Source organism: Saccopteryx bilineata, chromosome 6 (genome assembly GCF_036850765.1).
Source record: "Saccopteryx bilineata isolate mSacBil1 chromosome 6, mSacBil1_pri_phased_curated, whole genome shotgun sequence".
NCBI lineage: Eukaryota > Metazoa > Chordata > Mammalia > Chiroptera > Emballonuridae > Saccopteryx > Saccopteryx bilineata.
Window position 1 is genome coordinate 205889947 of NC_089495.1, and position 23106 is coordinate 205913052.

Consider the following 23106-nt stretch of genomic DNA (forward strand, 5'->3'; position numbering starts at 1 on the left):
TCTCCCTCACTCATCAGCAAGGAGGAAGTAGAGTGGTGGTCCCAGGTGCGCATGTCAGGAAGAGAAATACAAGCGGTTCAGTTAGTTCGGGGCAGCATCTCCACGGTGCTGGCGACAATGAAATACACCCACGTGCACGAGCTACAAAAGAGGAATGGTGTTGTTTCAGCGATTCTGCATGTGTGGAATGCTATTACGTGTGTGTCTTTAAAACTGTCATTGCGGCCCTGGCCCTGGCCAGTGGCTCAGTGGATAGAGTGTCGGTCCGGCATATGGATGTCCTGGGTTCCATCCCCGGTCAGGGCACACAGAAGAAGTGACTATCTGCTTCTCTCTGCCTCCCCTCCCCCTTTTCTCTCTCTTCCCCTCTTGCAGCCAGTGGCTCAATTGGTTTGAGCGTGGCCCTGCATGCTGAGGATAGCTCTGTTGGAGTGTGTCATCCTCAGGTGCTAAAAATAGCTTGGTACTTGGGCATCGGCCCTAGATGGGGTTGCTGGGTAGATCCTGGTCGGGGAGCATGTGGAAGGCTGCCTCACTAATTCCCTTCCTCTCACCTAAAAACAAACAAACAAACAAACAAACCATCACACAATATAAAGACAAATGGTAAAATTCACACACATTACTTGAATTTAGAAGTTTTCTTTTAAATTGTTTAGAACAACATAGAGTAATAAATTTAAAAACCACTATGACAAGTTGAGAGAGACTAGAGGATGGGAAACAACTTTATATTACAGTGCGCCCCCCCCCACCCGCATGCTTTTGGACAAGGGCCCCGGGTTCCCATTTTGCACTGGGCCCTGCAGGTCACACGGCTGGCCCTGTGGGGAATGCTCGCAGGCAGGAGATTTCCCTTTCAGAACCCAGTCGCCATGTTGTGAGGAAGCCCAAGCCACAGGGAGGGGGCAGGCTCCACATCAGGACTCCAGTCAACAGTCCTACCCAGGCCCAGCCAGCCTTTGAATCCTCCCAGCCCGGGTGGCAGAAATAATGCCTGCAGATGATTCTATTCCCACCTCTCCGGGCCTTTCCCACCCCCGCCCCAACTTCCAGACACCTCCATCCGTCTGGGTCTCGGAGCTGAGACCCCGCCCTCCCGGGGTGGAGACAGGCCGTCCCCTTGATGCCCCATCAGTTCCTGACCTGTAGTTTCCTTGGGCAAAATAGAATAAAATCCTTTGTTGTTGTCTCTGCTAAGGCGGGGTAGTTTGACATGCAGAAATAAATGTACCCCAGTTTATTCATTTGGGTTGATCCCCCATCTTTGATTAACACGCGTGAAGCTGCAATATAAGTAACTCCGTGCGTATATTTATTATGTGAGTTCAAGGCAGCTCTGTAGAAATGAGGAGGTCGTCCAAGGCTAAATGCGTATGTAATTTTTGTAGCTATTGCCAAATTCCTCTGCAGGCTTAATTTTTCTCCAGCTAGCTTGCTCTGTGTTCACGGTACATTTATATTTGTGTAACCCCCCACCCCCATATGCCCACACACAGAGACACATCCATGGAGAAAAGTGAACAAAGGTGCAGCACAGTGAGTTCCTGCAAACTGAACCCACGTGTGTAACGCTCACGTGTGATCGGGAACGAACACCCCTAGTCCACCACCCCCCCCCAAAGCTGCCTTGGCCTCCCTTCCCAGGGAACACTCGCTTCCACGGTAATTAATGCCTGTATCACTCTTCATTCGCTTCCCTCGGGGCATTTCCAGTGGGGGGCTGATGTGTGCCCCGCCCCTTGGCTGCTGTGCGGCCCCCAGAGCCTGTGGCGCACGCGTTAGGCCCCCTTGGCTGCTGTACGGCCCCCAGAGCCTGTGGCGCATGCGTCAGGCCCCCTTGGCTGCTGCACAGCCCCCAGAGCCTGTGGCGGACGCGTCAGGCCCCCTTGGCTGCTGCACGACCCCCAGAGCCTGTGGCGCACGGGTCAGGCTCCTTAGAGCCTCCTGCACCTTTCTGCTGGCTTCTTGTTCTCAGACGAGGTCCCTGTGGGACCCTGGAGTCCTTTCCCAAACAATGGGGAGTGGACACATGCAGGGCTTGGCGTCTCTCGGCTTCACATTTTCCCTAAAAACTCTGGAGTCCACTCCCCCTTGTCTGCTGCCAAGTTTCAGCAATGGCCAATGTTCAAGACGCCGGAAATGGTGGGAAAACCTGGAGATGCCAGCGGTTGCGTGGAATCTAACCGTGGTCATCGTTCACCAGAGGCCTGCCCTGTTGGAATAGGTCTTCCCCCTGCGCTGTGGGGAGATGTTCTCTAGAGCCTTGGGAAAACAGGTGTCGTGATTCCTCTTTCACTGGGAGTGACAGCCCAGGATCTGAGAGGGGAAGTAACTCGCTCAAGGTTACACACTGGTCTTAAAGGATGAAAAAGCTCGCAGACTCCGAGCTACCCCCAGGCGCTGGCTTCCTGCTGTTTAGGCTGCAACTTCTTGTGTCCCCTTCTCATTCTAGCACCCAAGACCCTGCCTGCCTCAGTCCCTACCAGAGCTCTGGCCTTTTCTGCCTGAATGCTCTAAAGCTTTCCCCTGGACCTACCCCGGGGCCTTTGCATGTGCTCTTCCCTCTGCCTGGAATCCTCTTTCTCCTGTTCACCTAATAAGGTCTCCAAACTTTTTACACAGGGGGCCAGTTCACTGTCCCTCAGACCATTGGAGGGCTGCCAAATACAGTGGTCCTCTCACTGACCACCAGTGAAAGAGGTGTCCCTTCCAGAAGTGCAGTGGGGGCCGGATAAATGGCCTCAGGGGGCCGCATTATGGCCCACGGGCCGTAGTTTGGGGACGCCTGAAAATTCCTGCTCACCCTATGAGAATGCCTTTCCCCACTGTGTCTCTGTTCTTGCGCCAGCAGCTCCATGCATGTCCCCTGTCGCATTCATTGTACTTTTTGTTGTTTGGTTCCTTCTTGTTGGACTCCTGCTTTCTCCCGGCACTCCTGGCCATGTCCCCAACACCTCGCATAGAGTTGCTAGCACACCGTCGAGGTACCCTAGAAATATTTGTTGAGGAGTGGGACCATCTTATTTGAGTCTCAACCCTGTGAAGAAAGCAGGGCTGGGCTGCTCACTCCCATTTTACGGAGGAGGAGAGTGAGGCCCAGAGAGGGAAGGGGCTGGTCCAATCTTCCAAATTATGGACATAGCCAGACCTGGGTGATTATGGTCCGGACACCCCTCCCAGACACAGAGGGACAGGTGACAGTCGAGGGAAGGGGCCTCAATGAGCCTGGGGGCTTCCGGCCTCTCCAGATTAGAATCAATCAGTGTGGCCTGTCCTTGTCCCTCCGCTGCCCAGGGCACGGAGAGAAGGGCCAGGGAAGAAAACTAAAGTCCTATTCAGAAAAGAATTTGGGGTGGTGGGCCCTGTGGCCCCATGTTCTGAAGCCAGAGCAGGGGAGGCAGGAAGTCAGAGCAGGAAGAAGGTCCTATCCCTGCCCCAGGAGAGTCCCATGGGGACAGTGGGCCTTTTATCTGCCCATGTGAGTTTCAAGCACTGGCCGGCCAGCTTGAACTCAGCAATCGCTTGTGTGTTTGTTTATCCCTTTGACCTTGGTCACAGGGAACACAAGATCTGGGTAAAGCACGCCCTGGAGCACGTGACTTGGGTTCAAGGCCACCTCTGCAACCTCTCCTTTTTTGTGACTTTGGACGAGTGACTTCATTTCTCGGGACCCCGGTTTCCTCATCTGAAGAAGGAGGAGATGAGAACAGTGCCCGTCCCATTGGGTCGTTGTGGGGCTTTTATGGATATTCTAAGGGAAGTTTTCATGAGGTGCCTGGCATAGAGAAATGTCCAGGTAACAGGACAGACAGCTGACTGCACGGGCCCTGTCCTGGGCACCTTACAGCTTCCTAAGCTCGGCTGGGGGTTGTGGAGGCTCTGGTCTGGTGTTTATCTTGTAAGGGGCACCCGTGGGACTCGGACCCAGATTTCTGCACAGCCAGAGGGCGGAACTAGTAAATGTTTTACTTGTCGAACACGACAGCCACTGCACAGTGGGCCTTGCATTCCGTGATATGAGAACATCAAGGTCAAGTGGAAATGGGCATTTCTTCCAGGACAAACGGATGTCCATCTGGGGCCCTTTTACTCAGAAGGAATCCTTCGATCCCAAAGCCTCTGAACGCCAGCTTAAAAACATAACAGGGGTGGGAAATAGTTAACCCACTGCTTTTTGGGGAGATCTTTCAGCTACATCAGCTTAGCCTGTACCCCGAGTCACGGTGTGACCTTGGGCGTGGCACTTCCTTCTCTGAGCCTCCGTTTCCACATCTGTGAAATGGGGTAATGACAGCACCTACTAGGGTTCAGGGGTGGTGCCTGCGGAACTGGCTTGGAGAAGGCACCCAGCCAACGCCTGGCGCCTCCACCCCTGCCCCCCCGGCTGACCACGTGTGGGAGACACTCTGAACCCCCCTTTCCTTTTCTCCTTCTGATCCCCCCAATGGCACTCAGCTCGGAGCAGTGGACACAGCGAGGCCCTGGTCCCAGACTTACACCATCACAGGATCTGGATGACTTTCAGGAACCGCTCTCCTGCATCTTACAGATTGGGAAACTGAGGTCTAGAGAGGGGCAGGAGTTGGCTCTAGCTCCTCAGCGACTCGGGCAGAGTGGTGGCCGGATCTAGTCCTTGGCAGGCACTGGGGTAGGGAGGCCATCTCTGATGTAGGTGCTTGGAGGGCACATTCCCTCACCAATTTCCCCCTTGCCTACTTTGCTCCAGCCACACTGGCCTCTCTGTAGTTCCCTGCAACCACCTCAGGGCCTTTGCACATGCTGCTCCTCTAGTGGGCCTATTCTTCCCACAGCTCTTCCCCTGGCTGCACCTTATTTGTCCTCAATGTAAGCAACGCCTGTTCAGAGAGGCTTTCCCTGGTCACACCCTAAGCTGGCTCCTCTGTAATCTTTTATCTCTACCTCCTATTTATTTTCCTTATTTGCAATATATTCATTTGTTAATTTAAAATTTTTTTTTTTTTAAAAAAAACAGGTTGATTTTGGCCAGTGTCTCCCTCTAGCTGGTTAAGCTCTATGAAGTGCAGAACTGTGGGCGGGCACCTTGTTCACGGCTCCATCCCCACCCCCTACCAAGACCTTGACCTGGGTGGGTCCTCAGCGCCTGGTGGTGGTTCTGTGAGTAAATGAATGCGGGCGTGAATGAAAGAGCCAGGCCTGGACATCCACACCACACTGAACTTGCACGCCTCCCCTGTGAGCCAGATCCCAGGCTCCTTGTGCCGCTGAGGAAGGGGAGGCTCAGAGAGTGGTCTCCTAGGCTGGGGCAGGAATGCACTGGGATACTCAAGGCCTTCAGACTCCCCGCCTTCGGGCCACGTGAGGACATTGGCTGTGCGTTCCCAGGTCGGTCTGATGCAAGGAAGTAACAGGGTTACTCTGGACACTGCCCGGACCAGGTTCCCCTCTCCGAAGGGCTTGCTGCTGCCCGTGTTGCCAAGGCAACGCTGATAGCTTTCTGAGGCATTTTTAAACGGGAGAGGTGAAGGCTCACACAGACATCCATCGAGGGGCGGGAAGTCTGGGAAAAGGGGGTCAAATCCCTCCCAGGCACAGAGACGGTCCATCCTTGCGCTGGCTGCTTGCCTGCACCCTGCAAGGGTCGCCTTCCATGTTGCCCGGGGCTGTCGTCTCTGGGGTGTGCACAGCGAACTCCGGGAACACACACAGGGATCTCGGGAATGTTGTGTTCCGTCCTTCTGGCTCCATCAGCACTTACCAGGCGCCACTGGGAACGACAGGTCTTGGAGAGCTTTGCAGAAAGTTCCTTCAGCCCTGGAGATTGGGGGAGAGGACACCACTCCAGCATTTTTGTGTGGTCAGTGCCAAGATTCCTCCAGAGAGCTCCGGATGAGGGAGGCAGCTTATAAAAAGCATGTGCACTGGAGGCGGTGATGGCTGTGCCACCTTAGGTAAAATCCCTTCCTTCTCTGAGCTCTAATTTCTTCATCACTAAAATGGGAAGAACTCTGGTCTGATGGAAGGAGAGGTGACAAGGATTCCGCATAGGAACCTGCAGGTCCAGGTATCCCAGAAGCCCATTCCTATGAACAGTGGTTCCCAGGAGACCCGGCCAGGGCCAGGTGCACCCCAGCGATGCTCCCACCGGGCCTTGTGCTGCCTGGATTCCTTCTGCGGATCTTGTCTGCAGCCGCCAGGAGCCAGCATCAGTGTCAGAAGGGCTTTTAGAGGTCTGCAGGTGTTCCATCTTTATTGTACCAATGGAAGCCAGAGCCTCCGAGAGGGTCAGGGGCTCTGTTCCAGGGACGAAGCCAGTCCTGTGAACCGGGGTCTGATGTTTCCTGGGCAACCCACAGAGGAGCTGGTGCCTGGGGCCAGGCATTGGGGTTGGGGACGCTGGGTGAGGACACAGAGACAGGGAGAACAGAGATGGGAGTCCCAGAGACGATGGAGAAAAAGCGATGGCCGGTTCCTGCCTTCCCAGCACGGCTGCTTCCCAGAACAGGACCCGTGTCCCCGTGACTAGGGTGGGACTGACCCCCAGCCCCTGGTTCCAGACACTGAGCTGTGAGGACACGAGCCCCGGGCCGGTGGCATTCTCTCGTCAGGAGAGAACATGAATGGGAACGGAGTCCGCATGGCAGATGGCAGGACTGAGAAGTGAGGAGGGACATCCTCTGAACCCCTGGGTCTTACGACACTTGGATGTCTGGGGTTTCCTTGCCTGCGCTGGGGAGTCCTGGCTTGGAAGAGCGGGAACGGTGAGAGGGAAGGGTGGCTCTGTAAGAGCAGGTGTCTGAGGCTAACCCAAGTCAGCTTCTTGGCTTGTTTAGAGAACTGGAGTGCAGTCTGTCCCTGAGGCTCGTGGCCTGGTCCCAGTCTCTTCTCCAGCACACAGCAGTGTGAGTGCTGTGGACACAACGATGAATGCTTGCCTTACCTGGGCCCCGGGGAAGGGATGACGTGCACCAGGGGCCGGTTTCTCACCCCGTTCACCTCTTTGGGAACTACAGTGGTACCTTGAGATACGAACAGACCAACAAACATACGAATATTTTTTTAAGATATGAGCTGCAACTCAGACCGTATTTTTGTTCGAGATCCGAGCGAAATTCTGAGATATAAGTCATGATTCGTGAAGCTGCCGCTGGTTGGCGCACTGGCACACGGGTCCAGTATCAACAGTTTGATCTAGGAGTTGACTGACTTACCAGCTCAGTTACAGAACGAATTAAATTCGTATCTCAAGATACCACTGTAATATGTATTCGGCACCTGCTTCACGCTGGGTTCTGTTGGCATACGTGGTCTCATCTCCTCCTTGCCGCAGCCCAGGGAGGGGTGGGGGCCATCATCCCCATTTCACAGACAAGACAACTGAGGCCTCGCATGGCTGAGCCACGGGCCTCAAGTCTGCCCACCTCCCAGCCCTACCCCCACTGCACACAGTAGGTCTCGCTAGGACAGAAGAGGTTGACACTGTGACGTGGGATGAGGCGGGTAGCAGAGTGGCTGTGGCCCCTCTCTGACCGTGTCCTCTGAGAGAAGCTTGTGAGGAGCCCCTGAGCTCTCAGAGCCCCGAGAGACCCGGCATCGTGTTGGATCGGGCAGCGCAGACCTGGGAGGATCTGGCCCCCGAAGGTCGGTGTCCTGCACAAGGCCCTGTGGACGGTCCCGGCCGTGCCTATGCCTGAGCCTGAGCTGGCCGGGGCGAGCTGGGCGGTCGGGCAGTGCCGAGGGCAGCCCTAGGCAGAGAGCGGGCTTCCTGGGGCCAGAAGGAGGCTCGGAGGATGCTGGCTCGTGGCACAGACAGGAAACTTAGTTCTAAACCCTTCTTCAGGGATGGTCTGTGGCTGTTTTAAGCCCAAGTTTCCTTCCAGTTGTTTTTAGAGACGGTTTGAAATCTTCGTTGCGGCTTCTGTAGCCAGAAAGGATGAGTGGCTGCGGGATGGGGGGTGAGGGGCGGGCCGTGGGGTTCTTCCTCCTGACACTTGGGGACTAGCTTTCTTTACCCGAGGGCATCAAGGCACCGACCTGCCCGAGGTCAAGCAATCTCTTTCAGATCTCCCAGAGCCCCTGCGATACCCGGGCTGCGCTCCAGATGTTGGGGCCTCGGAGCGGTGGACGGCGTGGGGTGGGAACTGACTCCTGTTGTGGGGTCGATGCAGTCAGGCCCTTCAGCCTGAAACAGATGGTGCAAGGACGTCTCCAGGCTGAGAGAGCTTGGAACAGTTGATGGCCTTCCCACCACCCTAGGGACAGAATCTGGGTCTCCATCTGAGCTTGCAAATACCTCCCCACCTGCCTGAAACTCCCCCATCCACCAGGTACACTTCTGAGGGGCCAAGTTGTCTGTCACCAGCCCATTCCGAGTACTGTGAGCCTCCAACTGGCACCCACCCGCCCCTGCTCTCAGAAGACTGGAAGGAGGAGGAAAGGGGGATTCTGCAGAGACAGGGACCCCTGAAGGCCCACCATTTCGCAACTCGGGGACAGGGAGGCAGCTGACTCTTGGGCACTCTGCGGGTCTGGCTCAGGAGACCCAGGCGGCTTGGACCAGGCCCTGGCACGGTGCCCTGTGTTTGGGTCCAGCTTGTCCAGGGAACACCAGGTCCCGTCTCCTGTGGGCCTGGCCACCGCGCGCTGCGACCGTCAGACTCGGGGCCGCACCATCATGCGGGCGGCGCGCAGCGAGTAGCTGGGGCCGCGGAAGTAGTGCCAGCGGATGCCGTTGAGCTTGCGCACGTGCTGGCGGGCGGGGTAGAAGACGCCGTTGAGGTTTGAGAGGCCGCAGGCATCGAACCACCACCCTGGTGGAGGGAAGGAAGAAGAGGCCTTGGAGGGGCTGAGGGCCCAGCTGTGGGGGTGAGGGTAGCCCCCGACCCCAAAGACTAATCAGGCTGTTGCCTCCTCCAGAGAGTCAGATCACAGGATGGAGAGCGGGCATGCAGGGTGGGAGGGGGGGCTCCCAGACCCTCTGCCCAGCCTGGGGCCTCTGGACGGTGGCACTGGGCTCCAGTTGGCTTCTTGGCCCCCCCCACCTTTTCCCTAACCCCTCTACGTCGCTGTCTCCCTCCCTTACCACCTATCCTCACAAGTCTCCATCGCTCTCTCTCCTTGGGTTTCTAATGCTCTCTGTCATTTTGAGTCACACCCTGGGTATGTCTCCTCTCTCTGTTGGTGTCTGTGCTTGTCTGTCACTCTGTGGGTCTCTCTGAAACCGTGCCCGTCTCTCTGATGGCCACTGCTTCTGTTCCTCTGGGTCTGTCTCTCTCACACACTGTTGCTCTGTCGTTCCCTGATCTGCATTTCTCCCTCCCCCCTCTCCCTCTGTACTTCTGTCCCCGTGGAGCTGTCTGTCTCCGCCACTCTGTCTCTGTGCCAGTGCCGGCGTCCCCATCTGTCCCTGTCCCTGTGTCTCGGGGGTCTCCGGTCCCCCACACCCACCTCCGGACAGCATCTGGGCGCACTTGCAGACACAGTTGTCGTTGTCTGCGTCGCGGGTGCTGAAGTTGGTTCCCTGCAGGACCAGGCTGCTCTGGCGCCCTGCCGAGCCGCTGTACCCACTCAGAGAAAGCCTGGAAGCCACCCGGAGGTGGTTTTGGGAGAGGGGCCCAGAGTCAGGTTGAGGCTGGTTGAGGAAGGGGCTCCAATCTGGTTGTTCTGGGTGGGGAGCCACAGCCTGGGGTTCTTGAGCCACCCCCCCCCAGCCCCGGATTGCCCTCCCTACCTCTCAGGGACCGGGTGGCCACTGTGTGCCAGGCCACCTCATCTTGCTGAGCCCAAGTCTTAACAGGAGTGAGCGTGATCACAATGATGATAATAACAGTGAGAGCAGTGGCTAAGATTATAAAACATCTACCATGTACCAGGCATTGCTCAAAGCACTCGTCATGGATTAACTCATCTCGTTTAATCCTCACAACAACCAGTTATTCCCATTTTACAGATGAGGAAACAAAGATCCCAAGAATCAAAATAGCCTTGCCTGAGGTGTCAGAACAAATAAGGGTGAGAGCCAGGTCCAAGCCCACTGGGGCCTGACTTGGGAGCTTTGTGCATTTTCCTCCCCAGCTGACCATCTGCAACCCCAGCCTCATCATACCCCTTCACACCTGGCCACCTCCTCCAGGAAGACTTCCCTGACCACACCGGCCCACCTGGATCTGTGCCCTGGGTGAACCCCTATCCCTGCGTGCCTTCCACATCAGCAGCCAGTTGGGGAGGGTTTATAGTTCTCTGCCAGGCTATGAGTCTCAGTCTGCCCCTTGCCAGCTGCTCAACCTTGGGCAGATGGTAATGATGGTATAGTAACAGTGACAACCTCAGTCAGCTATGGTGACTCAATGGCTTCGGTGTGTAACGGGTACAGAGCAAGGCTGGCACATGATAAACGCTCAGCACAGGTCATGCTGCTTGTCACTTGTCCCTGTGTCCCGGCCCTGGCACACAGCTGGCACAGGCTGCCACTTAGCCTGGCTGGAGAGTGTTGGGTGCTCATAGCACGGAAGGGGCTGCGCTGGTCACAGAGGCGAGGGGCCAGCTTGGGAGCAGTTAAGAAAGATCCTATAGGTAAGGACAGGTGGCCTCCAGGGGCGGCCGGGGCAGCTTGGAGTGGCTGTGGTTCTCCCGGGGCAGGGTCTGGGAGACTTCTCAGGGGGATCCAGAAGGAATGTGGGGCCCGGGCACATGGCCGGGCTAGCTCCCTGCACCTCCCACCATGGGCTCTGTCTGTGGTGAGGCAGGGGCATGGCCCTCAGCGTCCAGATCACTGTGGCCAGCCACGAAGCTCTAACTGGGCCCTTCAGCATGCCACCTGGGGCTCGATGGACTGGTGCTGCAAAGTGCCCTGCCCAGAGGCCCAGCCGACCAGGGGCTCCCGGGGTGGGGCCAGGCAGGCTGGCCCACCTGCTGATCCGGTACTGGCTTCTTCTTAGGGCCATTAAGGGCTCCTCTTGGCAGCTCAGGGATGGCAGTTCACAGCGAGGCTCGAGGCACAGGCTGAGGTCTGGGTCATATTCAGTCTGGGGCTGCGTGCAGTCAGGGCTGGACACAGTTGACTGATCTCAGGGGTCACTCTGGCAGCCCTGGCCTCTGTCCTGTGCCCAGGTCCTGGGTGCAGGCTGTGCCTCTCTTCCTCCCCCACTGGGAAGTCAGCCTAGGGGTCTGTGACCTCTGAGGCACTCCCAAGTCAAAGACCAGGAACCCCCACTTGTCCCGTTGTTCAGGTGCACTTTGAATAATGTTTACAGCTCAGTCCTGGGGAACCCCAACAAACACACGCATCTCTGGGGATCCCCTACATTAGAAACAGCAGGCGTGTCTTCCATGTGTCGGTGAGTCTGTGCGTGAGTCCATGTGTCTGTCGTGTGAGCATCTGAGTAGCATCTTCTTGCCTGCGTGTGTGTGTGTGTGTGTGTTGCGTGTGTGCTGGAATATCCACCACGGGTCCAAGGCTGTGTGTGTGTGTGTTGCGTGTGTGCTGGAATATCCACCACGGGTCCAAGGCTGTGCTCTGGAATGTGCCTGTGCCTGTGCTTGTGCATGATTTCCCACAGGGCTTCTGTGAGGAACTGTCTTTTGCACACGTGTCTGGGGGTGTGTGCTTGTTTCTACAGTTATGTGCATGTGTGCTCTTGTGCCTTGCACGTCCCCCAGGGGTGTGGCGAGCCCTGCATTCATGCATGCGTGTCTATCTTGGACTTGTAATCAGATCTGGGAGGGTGAGTGCCTCCGGGAGGCCTGTGCCCAGTGTCTGTGTGTGCCCGGTGTCTGCATGTGCCCGGTGTCTGTGTGCCCGGTGTCTGTGTGCCTGGTGTCTGCATGTGCCCGGTGTCTGCGTGTGCCCGGTGTCTGCGTGTGCCCGGTGTCTGCGTGTGCCCGGTGTCTGCGTGTGCCCGGTGTGTTGTCTGTGTCCCCCCTCTCCCCTCCCCACGGACCACTTTCTCTCCAGGCTTATGCATGCACTGCAGCTGGGCTCCAGAAGCCCCCGTTATTGTGATTGACAAATAAGGGTGCCCTGCCTGCCCTGATGGCCACGCCCCAGCTGCTGACTGGCGTAGACTGCTGCCTCTGGTCCTGTATGGTGGTGGCACAGGGACCAGCGTCTTTTCTGTCGTGTTTTCCCGGGCCTTCGTCTGGCAGTTTCCGGGCCCCGCTGTGCTGTCCAGGGTCTCTCCCCCACCCAACCCCCTAAGCTCTCCACGAGGGAGCGGGGACACTTCCCTATGATCACAGCAGCCTTCGAAGGGGCCTTGCTCAGGCATCAGGTGTCTGCGGCCAGCTGAACGTCAGCTCTCTGTCCTTTTACAGAACAGTTCCAGTTCCTGCGATGCCCTCCCTGGTCCCTCTCTGTCTGGAGAATGCCTACTCATTGCAGGCATCACCTCAGTGCCTCAGTTTCCACACCAGTAAAATAGGTGCCATAGCGCTCACTTTGGAGTGTTGTGGGAGGGTAAATAGAGTAACGGGCCTGGGATGTAGTAGGTGCTCAATAAATGCGCATTCCTTTTCCAATGCAGAGCCAAGGGCCAGGCTGCCAGATGGGCTCATATCAAAGCCTATCCTGTCACTAAGAAGCAGAGGTTCTGAGAAGCCAGGACCTTGGCCCACAACATGAGCTGGATGGAGCGGCACCAGCATGAGCCCAGGTCCCCCGATTCCCAGCACAGGACAGGCTGGGGAAGTCACCTCTTCTCCCCCAGGCCTCTGTGGAATGACTGCTGCAGGAAGACTGGCCCCAGGACACCCCTCAGCATGAGCAGCGTTCACTCCACCCCACCCAGCGGCAGCTGCAGGGACCTGCTGAGTGCTAACCAGCAGCCTCCAGATCCCATGATGGGGACAGATGGTAGGAACGGAAACACCCAGGGACTGACCCTTGCTGCAGACCCGGAAGCCGCTGGCTCAGGGTCCCCAGCTTGCCCGGGTGCCCGGGCCCGGAGCCCACCTGTACAGCTGCGCCTCGCTGCCCAGCCGGAAGTGCTCATACTGGGCGTGGGCCTCGCTGCCGTCCCAGTCCTGCAGCTCCACGCGCAGAGAGTAGGCTGCCCTGCTGGTGAGCTGGTGCACCAGCTCGTTGCCCAACCAGTGCTCCCCCGCCGGGTCCCCGAAGCCCTAGGGGGAGAGGAGGGTTCAGGGTGGGCTGTATGCCCAGGAGGGAGGCTGTGCCCCTGATGGAGGAGCTGAGTTGGGCCAGGGTCTGAGGCCACTTACCCAAAACCACTTTGCTTCATGATGAAGTTCGTTAAGTACAGTGTGGGTGTACTTGGGACGAAGGGAGTTCTCAACTCCTAGAGCAGAAAGACTGAGACTTTCGCAAATGTAGAAGCCTATTTTTAAAAAACTGAATCGGGCCTGACCTGTGGTGGCGCAGTGGATAAAGCGTCGACCTGGAAATGCTGAGGTCACCGGTTTGAAACCCTGGGCTTGCCTGATCAAGGCACATATGGGAGTTGATGCTTCCAGCTCCTACCCCCTCCTCTCTGTCTCTCTCTCTCTCTCTCTCTCTCTGTCTCTGTCTCTCCCTCTCCTCTCTAAAATGAATTAAAAAAATTTTTTTTAATTAAAAAAATTGAATCTATCTGTGATGGCGCAGTGGACAAAGTGTCGACCTGGAATGCTGAGGTCACTGGTTCGAGTCCCTGGGCTTGCCCAGTCAAGGCACATACAGGAAGCAACTACTATAAGTAGATGCTTCCTGCTTCTCCCCCCACTTTTTCACTCTCCCTCTCTTTCTCCCCTCTCTCCAAAAATCAATAAATAAAATCTAAAAAAATATATAGTCATGAACATTCTATATTCAGAAGCTTTTTTTTTTTTTTTTTTTTTAATTGAATCCCAGTCCTATTAACTTTAAGAACAGGCAAAACTGAGCTGTGTTGCTAGAAGTCAGAATAGTGACTTCCTTTGGGGGGAGTACTGATCAGGAGTGGGGCACACGGAGCGTTTCTGGGTGCTGCCAGTGTCCTGTGTAGCTCTGAGTGGTGGTCACGTGGGTAGGTCTCTATGTAAACATTGACTGAATCTTGCACTTAAGAGTTGTGCACTTAAAATTTTTAACCAGCTGCATAAACAGTACAGCAAACTTTGTTCAGTGACATGGAAGCCACTGTGGAATTTTAGCAACATAGAAACGTAAAGAAGTGGGAGTGACGGGTGTCCTAAGGCCACGAGAAACCAACGTCATTTTGGCTAGAATGGTGGTCGGCAACGTCATGAGTCAACAGAGCCAAATATCAACAGTACAACGATTGAAATTTCTTTTGAGAGCCAAATTTTTTAAACTTAAACTATATAGGTAGGTACATTGTTATTAACTTAATTAGGGTACTCCTAAGCTGGCCAAAGAGCCGCACTCAAGGGGCCAAAGAGCGGCGGTTTGCCGGTTCAGCACCAAGGACAGAGCGCACATACGCCCCACTCCCCATTTCCGTCTTGCTGCGCGCCTCTGATTAGATTGAGGGTTACTCTTCAGCACTCTCTTTGTGTCCATCTGCATCTGAGCACCCGAGATCTCTGCTATTTTGAACAACTGCCCCCCCCCAAAGGCTCTAGAACACTCACAGCGTCCTTCGGTATTTATTTTTAAGTATTTGTCAAATGGAGGGCAAACGGGCACAAAAAACATTGTTGCATTTCCTGTTATCTTTTGCCCGTTTCTTTTGCTTTTGAGAACCTTGAAGAGCTTTTCAGTCAGCTCGCCGAAAATCCTTTATTCGAAAGTTAATTTAAAAATCGAAAGGCCATTGGGCGCTAGTTCTCAGCGTGTAAAAGGCACACACGGTCTTTGAGCCAGAGGTCCCGCGCCCCAGCACCGCTCCTGCAGACGCGCGCGCCTACGCGCGTACAAGGACGGGGAAATTCACTGAAGCAATGCGGTTAGGGGCGGGAGAGGGCCGTGACTCTTTCCTGTTCCCTGTCTTTGTAGTCTTTAAAAAATATATTTTAGCAATGGATGTACATGGTCTTTTCTAAAAACTAAAAGAAAAAAAGCGCTAAGTTTTCATTATTAGGGTCTATGTCAGAACTTGGGAAAGGGAAGTTCAGTCTCGGAGCCTGGAGTTCCTGCAAGTAAACGCGCCCTGGGGAAATTGGTTTCAAGGTGCTTGGTTTTAGGAGGGCTCACTCCCCACCCCCCAACCCCACCCCGGAAGGGTTAAGGACAAATCATCCCCCTGCCCGCCCCCCCCCCCCCCCCCCCCCGCCAAGTTTCAGAGCTGACGTAAAGCTGCTCGTAAAGCCCCTCGTTGGGGCAGCAAGGTTACCTGTTTGTACTCTTCCCAGTTCCGCTGGAAATTCACACTGCCGTTCTCACGGCGCTGGATGAGGGTCCAGCCTCCGCCACTGGCCTCCATGTCACAGAAGACCTGAGGGAATTGGGGGCGGGGAGGGGAGGAGGCTGTTGGGAGCCCTAGGAGGCAGCCAGAAGCCAGGGGGAGCTGGCCAGAGAACCTCACATCACAGCAGGTGAGCGTGGTGCTCATGGCCTCAGAATGGTGCAGGTTCCCCACCCATTATTGTCCCTCTCCTGGAGGACAAGTGATGCCTCTCAGAGCCTTTCCTTCCTCGTTTGTAAAATGGGATCGTAATACCCGACCTTTGAGTGCCTCAGTGTCTCCTCAGCAGGCTGGGATTGTTGGGAGAATGAAATGGGAAGAACAGAGCCTGTCACAGACCAGGAACTAAGTAAATGCAGGCTTTTCGCTCTCTGTTGGCAGGGTCGCTGTAGGGACTAAATGCCAGTAGATGTAATTGCTTGGCACGCGGTACAGACTCAAGAAATGCTGCTCCATTCGGTGGACACGTTATCTGAGCACGTCCTGTGTACTGGGCTCCCTTCAAGTCACTGGATGCCAATATGGACCTGATGTCCACTGCCGGGCCTGGCCCCCAAACCTTCCTTCCTGACCTCTGCCTTTTCCCTGGACTCTCCCTTTTCATCTGTTAACTGGACCTCAGAGCTCAGGGCAACCTTGGGAGCCACTCACTGATGACAGTCCCTAATTTCCCAGGTGGAGCCGTGTGCCTCGGTCCCTGCCCTCAATGGACGATATGGAAACTAGAAATAAAGTTCTTCGTGTTCAGACCCTGGAATTTCGGGGTTCGTTTGTTAGGTCAGCTAGCATTGCCTTAACCGACACAGAACTGTTTCCTGCGATTCCATCTTAAAGGCATCTCCGGGGAAGGTGCCGGAGGAGGGTATGCACCTCTGACGCTGGGAACCTCCGCATTAGCCCCTGAGTGATGCCTGGCTGGGTGGGGGCTCTGCAGGGAGGGGCACCCCCCCTTCTGTGGACTCTAAGATGTTGGACAGGCCTGAAGTTGATGTGGGAGGGGGATTTCCCTGTGAGGCCCTCGGCTCAGCGCCTCTGATAGCCTCAGCCCCCCCCCCCCAGAGCCCCCTAACCTTCCTGGGCTCTGTCATATTGGCCACATGGATGGTGTAGACGCCACTGGCATTGGCCCCGGAGCGCTGGATCTCCACACAGTCCTGGAACACCTGCTCAGGGGCCCTCACGGAGGCTGCCGTGGACAAGCAGAAACAACGGGGGAGAGGGATGAGCTGAGGAGAGAGGGGAGGGGCCAGGCGGGCCCTCCTGCCTACCCCGTGCGGGGTTCTGGGCTGGGAAGTGCTGGGGACAGGGAGACGGATCAGACCTGGGCAGGATTTCTAGAAAAAGTGGCAGGGGGGTCGGGTCCTGGGTGAAGAGGAAGAGTTGTCCGAATGGTGAAGGAGAGGGTGTTCCAGGCAAAGGGAACAGCATATGCAAAGGCTCCAAGGTGGGAGCAGTCCTGGTGTGTGCAGGGAACAGGGGGCAGTGAGGGGAACAGAGGGAGGCCGGGAGGGGAAATGATCACACCGTGAGAACAGGGCTGAGGCCGGAGAGAGCTCTGGCTGTTTGGTCAACCGGAGAGGGTCAGGGCCAGGCTGGCTCTGAGGGTCACCAAGGAAGGACATGTTGGGTTGAGATTTCAGCAGGGGGCTGGGTCAGCCCTGAATGTCAGGCTGAGGAGGTCAGACTGTGCCAAGGAAAAAGACTCTATGGACCAGAGGGATAAGACTCAAATCACAGAGACCAGAGAGGCGGCTGCTAGAGTCTTTCAGAAGCGGGTAATTGGGGTCTGAACTCCAATGCGTTCTTCCAATTCCACAGACCAGACAACTGAGACCCAGGAGTGACGTAGGTGGCTCCAGGGCACACAGCTGGCTGGGGCAGAGCCTTCCCTCGCTCTAGGGATTTGTACTTGGAGCTCCTTTGGGTGGGAAGCCCTGGGTCCCCTCCACAGCCCCCCCCCCCGGTACAGCATTGTCCCGTTTGGTCCCAGGCACTGTGCTCAGTCCCTTCACATTGAACTTCCCTGGTCTCTGTGCAAGAACTCGGTGAAACAGGTGTTACTATTATTCCCACTGTAGGAGAGGAGAAGTGAGGCTCTGAGATGTCAGGTGACCTGGGCACAGGCCCAGTGCTAGTAAGGGAGGGAGCCAGAGCTCGAACTCTGGCTCACCTGACTGCAAAGCCCTGTGCTTCCTCTGACGCCTCTCCCCCGGGTCCCCACCTCAGCCCACATCAGGCTGAGCAAACAGGCCAGGTGAGCGAAGGCCGTCTCTGATATCGTGCATGGGTTAGGTTTTTTTTTTCCTACCTGTGTCCCTGTCCTTCTAACATTCTGAATGCCCTGAGTTCTCCACCTGCTGCCAGCCTCCGCGACAGTAGGACAAAGCAAAGCAGGAGGGAGTGGAATGGAGGGGTGGCTTCCTGCTGAATTTCAGGATGCCTGGCTCCTGAGCCTGTCTCCATCCAATCTTCTGTTCTACACTTGGGGACTCACTTTCTTTTGGTGTCTCCATGTAGACAGAGGAGAAATAATGCCGTACCACCCTTCCCTGGTGACAGTGTGGCAGGAGGGCGGGCCTTTAAGCAAGGGTGCCAGAGGTGTCCGACACGCCCTTCCCCCCAGACTGGTGAGCAGACATTGGCCAGAGCTGGCGACTGGGTTAGTGGTGAGCCTGTGGGGAGAGGCGTCATGCCGGGTCCCATGCGCTGGGCAGAGCTTCAGGAATTTCATGTATGGGGTTAGTCCCGGCAGCCTCCCTGCCAGGGCCATGAGCCTGCTGGTGATGGGTTTGGGTCACTCTGCATCTCATGGTTTGGAAGGTCTCTGCCTCTCCTGTCCTGGCTGCCTTGGGTCTCAAACCGTTACCCAGCAGGGTCTGCCTGACTTAGATGGAGCCATGGTGCCCTCCGCTGTCCTCACATCGCTGCCAGCCACAGTATCTGGCACCCGACGCTCTTGCTAGATTTCTCGTGCTGGAAAGACTTTCCAGTGGCGTGGTAGGAGGGACCTTTCCCTGGGTCTTTCTTGCCAAGCCATCCTCCTCTCCCTGGTTCCAGTCCAGCTTCCTAAAGCGGTCCTCCCCTGTTTACAGCCCCCACGGGCTCCCTGCTGCCCTCAGGTTAAAGTTCCCTTTCCTTAGCACAGCCTTTTAGGCCTTTGGTGGTCTGGAAAGTCCAGAAGCACTGCTAGCAGAGCATCGGGCACACAGCAGGCACTCAACAAATATGCATTTCCCTCTCCTTCCCTCAGAGCCCCACAGATGGAGGGGTGCAAGAGACGCAGGCCCAGTGTTCACTGCTGTGTGCCCGGCACCCCACGCCCCGGCCCGGCACACAGCGGGTGCTCAGGAAGTGTTTGCTGACTGACTGAAGCTGGGGCCAGGAATGCCACGGCCACGCCTGTGGGCCCCATTAGAAGGGGCCAGTGAGGAACGGGGAACGGGCCCATGCATTGTTCTTCCTCCTAAGTCAGGGGCAGCGGTGCCTCCTCACTTCTGCTTGGCCCTCTTGGGCCCATGGGCAAGGGTATTAGGGTGAGAGGAGTCCTCCGGGGAGCTCTGAGTCCCACCTCTCCATTCTACAGGTAGGGAAACTGAGGCCCAGGGAAGGGTGGGGCAAGCCCAAGCAAGCGGGAATGGAGTATGGATCCTGGAGTCCAAAACTGTTAGTCTGAGCCGGAGGTGCTCTTGTTATTATCGTCATTAAACACATGGGGAAACTGAGGCCGAGAGAGGGGCAGGGGCATGCCCAAGGTTACCCAGAGTCAGGGAGAGGAGTCTGGGTGGGTTCCTGTTAGGACTGCTGTCCCCAGTATTATTATGGTTTGTTATTTTTATCTCACAAGTGGGGGCAGAGGGGTGGGGGAGTGCTGGCTTCCAGGCCGGGGAAAGGACCAGGAGGATAAGCAGAGTTCCCGTCCACGCCCCCCGGCCCTCCTCCCGCACCGGGCGCCCCGCTCACCCGGGCCCTGCGCCACCACGCGCACCAGGCGCTGCACCGACTCCAGCAGCCGGCGCTGCTGGCGCTGCAGGAGGCTGGAGTTGCTGCTGGCGGCGCGCAGGCTGCGCTCGAGGCCGGCCAGGGCGCCGTTCTGGCGGCTCAGCAGGCGCCGCAGCCGCTCCTTCTCCCCGCGGAGGCCGGCCAGCTCCGCCTGCTGCTGCGTCTCCAGGGCTTGCACGCGCGTCTCCAGCACGCTGCGGGCGGGGCGGGGCGCACAGCGGTGAGCGCACCGTCTGCGCAGGGCAGCCACTCCTGAGCGCCTTCCTTGGAGTCCCCCGTTACAGACCCGCGCTGACACTCAGAGAGGTAGAGCGTCCAGCCAGGGTTACAAAGCCCGGAGGTCCACGGCACAGAATGAGGAGTGGAGCAAAGAAAGCCTCGGCCGGGAGTAAGATGGATTTGGTTCCAGTGGGGGAAAGAGGTGGGGGTGGGAGGAACGTGCCAGCAACCAGGTAGCCAGGATCAGGCCCCAAATCTGCTCGCCCTCTGATCCAGCTGCCCGCTCTCAGGAAATGCCATCCGGGGAGCAAGGGCAAGCATGCCCGTTGGGAGGGGACTGGTTCTGACAGAGTAAAACGAAATAGCCCAAATGCCCGACAGCCGAGCCTGGCCGAGTCTGTTCTGTTTGCTGTTCCTGTAAATATTCTGGAGCCACGAAGAGGAAAAAGGCAGGGCCGTTTGCATGGAATTGGAAAGATGCCCAGGACTTGGCGCGGGACGACCCTGGCGCACCAATGCCACTAGTCTAACTGCACATGCACGGGGATAAAACGAGAGAAAGAAAAGGAAGTATTAATGTTAATGGAGAGCGTTGCAGGTGAACTTACGGGAAAAGGCGCCGAAATACCCGTGGAAGGATAGAGTGTGGTGCCCGTGTTGTAGAAGAAAAAAAAAAAAAAACAGAAGAAAACCCCACTAAGTGCTGTTACTTGTGCAGAGCAGGTCTGAGTGAATGGAGACTAGCAGAGAGGAGTGGGGATGGGAGGGGGACGACTTTCCCTGTCATTGTATACAGGTCTCTATTGTCCGATGATGTAAGTACGAGACATTTTTATAACGAGTTGAAAAGAGAGAGAGGAAGAGAGAGAGAGAGAGAGAGGAGAATTTTTGAAACAGAAAGAGGCGTTTGACTCAGCTCGTCCCCGTTTGGCATTTTATCTCACAGATCCGCTCAAGGGCGCACAGCGAGACCCGGGATGAATGTTATCCAGCGCATTACTGGTTGCAACTGTAAAACAATTTGGGAGACAAGCTCGATAGGCATTCCCTGGGGCTGTGGGGACAGAGGCAGGGACAGCCGGACAGCAAGCTTGCGGATGCGGAGGTGGATGGGCAAGCGTGTCGTGCACTTATATATAAGAAACATTTCCAGGATGACCAAAAACAAAGCAAACCCCCAAACCAAGCTGCCCACGAGTGGAATGCTGCATTTGTGTTTAAACAGGGTGAAACGGGGCCCTGGCCGGTTGGCTCAGCGGTAGAGCGTCGGCCTGGCGTGCGGGGGACCCAGGTTCAATTCCCGGCCAGGGCACGTAGGAGAGGTGCCCATTTGCTTCTCCACCCCCCCTCCTTCCTCTCTGTCTCTCTCTTCCCCTCCCGCAGCTGAGGCTCCACTGGAGCAAAGATGGCCCGGGCGCTGGGGATGGCTCCTTGGCCTCTGCCCCAGGCGCTAGAGTGGCTCTGGTCGCGACAGAGCATCGCCCCCTGGTGGGCATGCTGGGTGGATCCCGGTCAGGCACATGCGGGAGTCTGTCTGACCGTCTCTCCCCGTTTCCAGCTTCAGAAAAAAAATAAAATAAACAGGGCGAAACGGGACTATTCATATGTATTTATAAGAAACCTACATTATCAGCTTATGGAATGTCAGCTCTACTGGGGCAGGGATTTCCCCCTCTTTGTTCACTTCTGTAGCCCCTGTGTCTATAATAGTTCAAAAAATACTGTTGGGCTCTGCCTGGCTGGACAGCTCTGTTGGGTGGAACACCGTCCCAAAGCACAGAGGCTGCTGGTTTGATCCCTGGTCAGGGCACATGCAGGAACATATGTTCCTGCCTCTCTTTCTCTTTGTCTTTCCCTTCCTCTCCTACTAAAATCAATTAAAAAAAAATTGTTGGTTGAACAGATAGAAAGACACATAAGACACTAGAAGAGTGGCGACCTCTGCTGTGGGTGGGGCAGGAGGGACAGTTTTTCTTCTATGTGCGGTTACACTGACCCATTCTCCAGACTAAAACGCTAAGTCCAAGCAGGGCAGAAGGAATTTCTCCCGGATCGCAAAGTATGTCGCAGGAAGAGAGAGAATTTGGGCACACTCAGATTCTCGAATTTTAGCCATTGCCACGGGGCGAGAGCTTACTGGTGACATCCATCTTCACTGATTTCTAGGCACCTGGTACCCATTCAGAGTGATGTCAAGTGTCCCAGTCCTTGCCCTCCCCCACCTGGGGGCGGGAGAATAAGAACAAGAAGGTGACAGACTGTCATTAACTGCACAGATCAGAGGGAGCCAGGCCATCCTATGGCCTTATCTTGACCTGTGATGAGACAACAGGTCCCGCCTGCACCCAGCCCTGTGCTGCCTCTGCCTGCTGGTTTGGCCTCCTCCAGCATCCTGACCCTGGCAGGTTTTGGAGCTGAAATCAGCCTCCGGTGTCTGCCTCCCTGCCTTAGCCGCACCCCATGGCTCTCCTTCTTTGTGGGGTAAAGGCTGTTCCCCTCTCGCCTCTGTATTTGCTTATAAATGCAGAGACTCTCCAACCCGGCAGACGAGGAACTGGTAACTGTGGCTGCTTCTGGGAAGGGAAGTTTGCGAATGAGATCAGATTTGTTTATTTACGAATAAGTAAATCATTTAATTAAAATTTGCAGGGCAAATTGTGTGGTATGTAAATTGTAGCTCCATAAGGCTGTTAAACGTTTCTAAAGTACGAAAGTGGAGAAAGAAAAAGAAATAAAAAGGAAGGGAAGAAGAAAAGGAAGGCAGGGAGGGAAGGAGGGAAGAAGGGAGGGAAGGAGGGAGGGAGGGAGGGAAGGAGGGAGGGAGGGAGGGAAGGAAGGGAGGGAGGGAGGGAGGGAGGAAAGAAGGGAGGGAGGAAGGAAGGAAGGAAGGAAGGAAGGAAGGAAGGAAGGAAGGGAGGAAGGAAGGAAGGAGAGAGAAAGAATCAGGATGTTCTGAGTTCCGGGAAGATGCCTGTTCCATGTCCCCACCGGGGTTGGGTGACTAGGCTCTGCGCCTGCTGGGCCCCCAGCCCCGGCCTCAGCCCAGCCTCCAAGTCCACCCTCCCTCCAAGCTTCGGCCGGTCTCTGACCCTGATTTTCGTCCTTGCCCCTGCCCACGCCCAGTCCCAGCCCTAGCCCCAGATGGGCCATCACCCCAGTCCTAGTTCAGACCCCCAGCTCTCTCTGCAGCCCCTGTCCTAGGCACTACCCCGAGTCCAGCTTCCGGCCCGGCCCTGGCTCTCCCAGCCCGCCCCGCCCCTCAGCGTGGGCCCCTGCCCCTCTCCTGGGCCGGTGCTGTGCCCACCTGTTGTGGCCCTGCAGCTGGTGGAGCTCGTGGCCCTGCAGCAACAGCTGCTTCTCCAGCTTGTTGGTGGACAGTGACGTCTCCAGCAGCTGGATCTCCATCCTTGACGTCTGGTTCAGCACCTGCCTCGGCGAGCGGGAGTGGGTGGGGGGCTGCATCTCCCCGCAGGAGGCCTGCCCACTGCCCAGCAGCCGTCCGTCCACCTGCCCGCGGGCTCTGCCATTGCAGACACCTGCTGACCTGTTTCCACCCTCCCAGCAGTTA

At 56.3% G+C, this 23106-nt stretch overlaps 1 protein-coding gene across 3 annotated transcripts in view; it reads right to left on the minus strand.

The window, feature by feature from the left end:
• Positions 1-278: 278 nt before the first annotated feature.
• ANGPT4 (angiopoietin 4) overlaps positions 279-23106 on the minus strand; it is a 36522-nt gene continuing 13694 nt past the window's right edge. Inside the window, exons 3-9 of one of the 3 annotated variants that reach the window (XM_066235631.1) lie at positions 22843-22964; positions 19281-19513; positions 16391-16506; positions 15249-15350; positions 12932-13098; positions 9430-9560; positions 8557-8792 (exon numbers count right to left, since the gene is read on the minus strand). In XM_066235631.1, coding sequence (XP_066091728.1) covers positions 8635-8792; positions 9430-9560; positions 12932-13098; positions 15249-15350; positions 16391-16506; positions 19281-19513; positions 22843-22964 — 1029 coding nt within the window. In that variant the 3' untranslated portion in view covers positions 8557-8634. Of the gene's footprint in view, positions 555-4996; positions 8793-9429; positions 9561-12931; positions 13099-15248; positions 15351-16390; positions 16507-19280; positions 19514-22842; positions 22965-23106 lie in introns of those variants that run through there. The other 2 variants (XM_066235633.1, XM_066235632.1) reach the window with 2 other exon arrangements.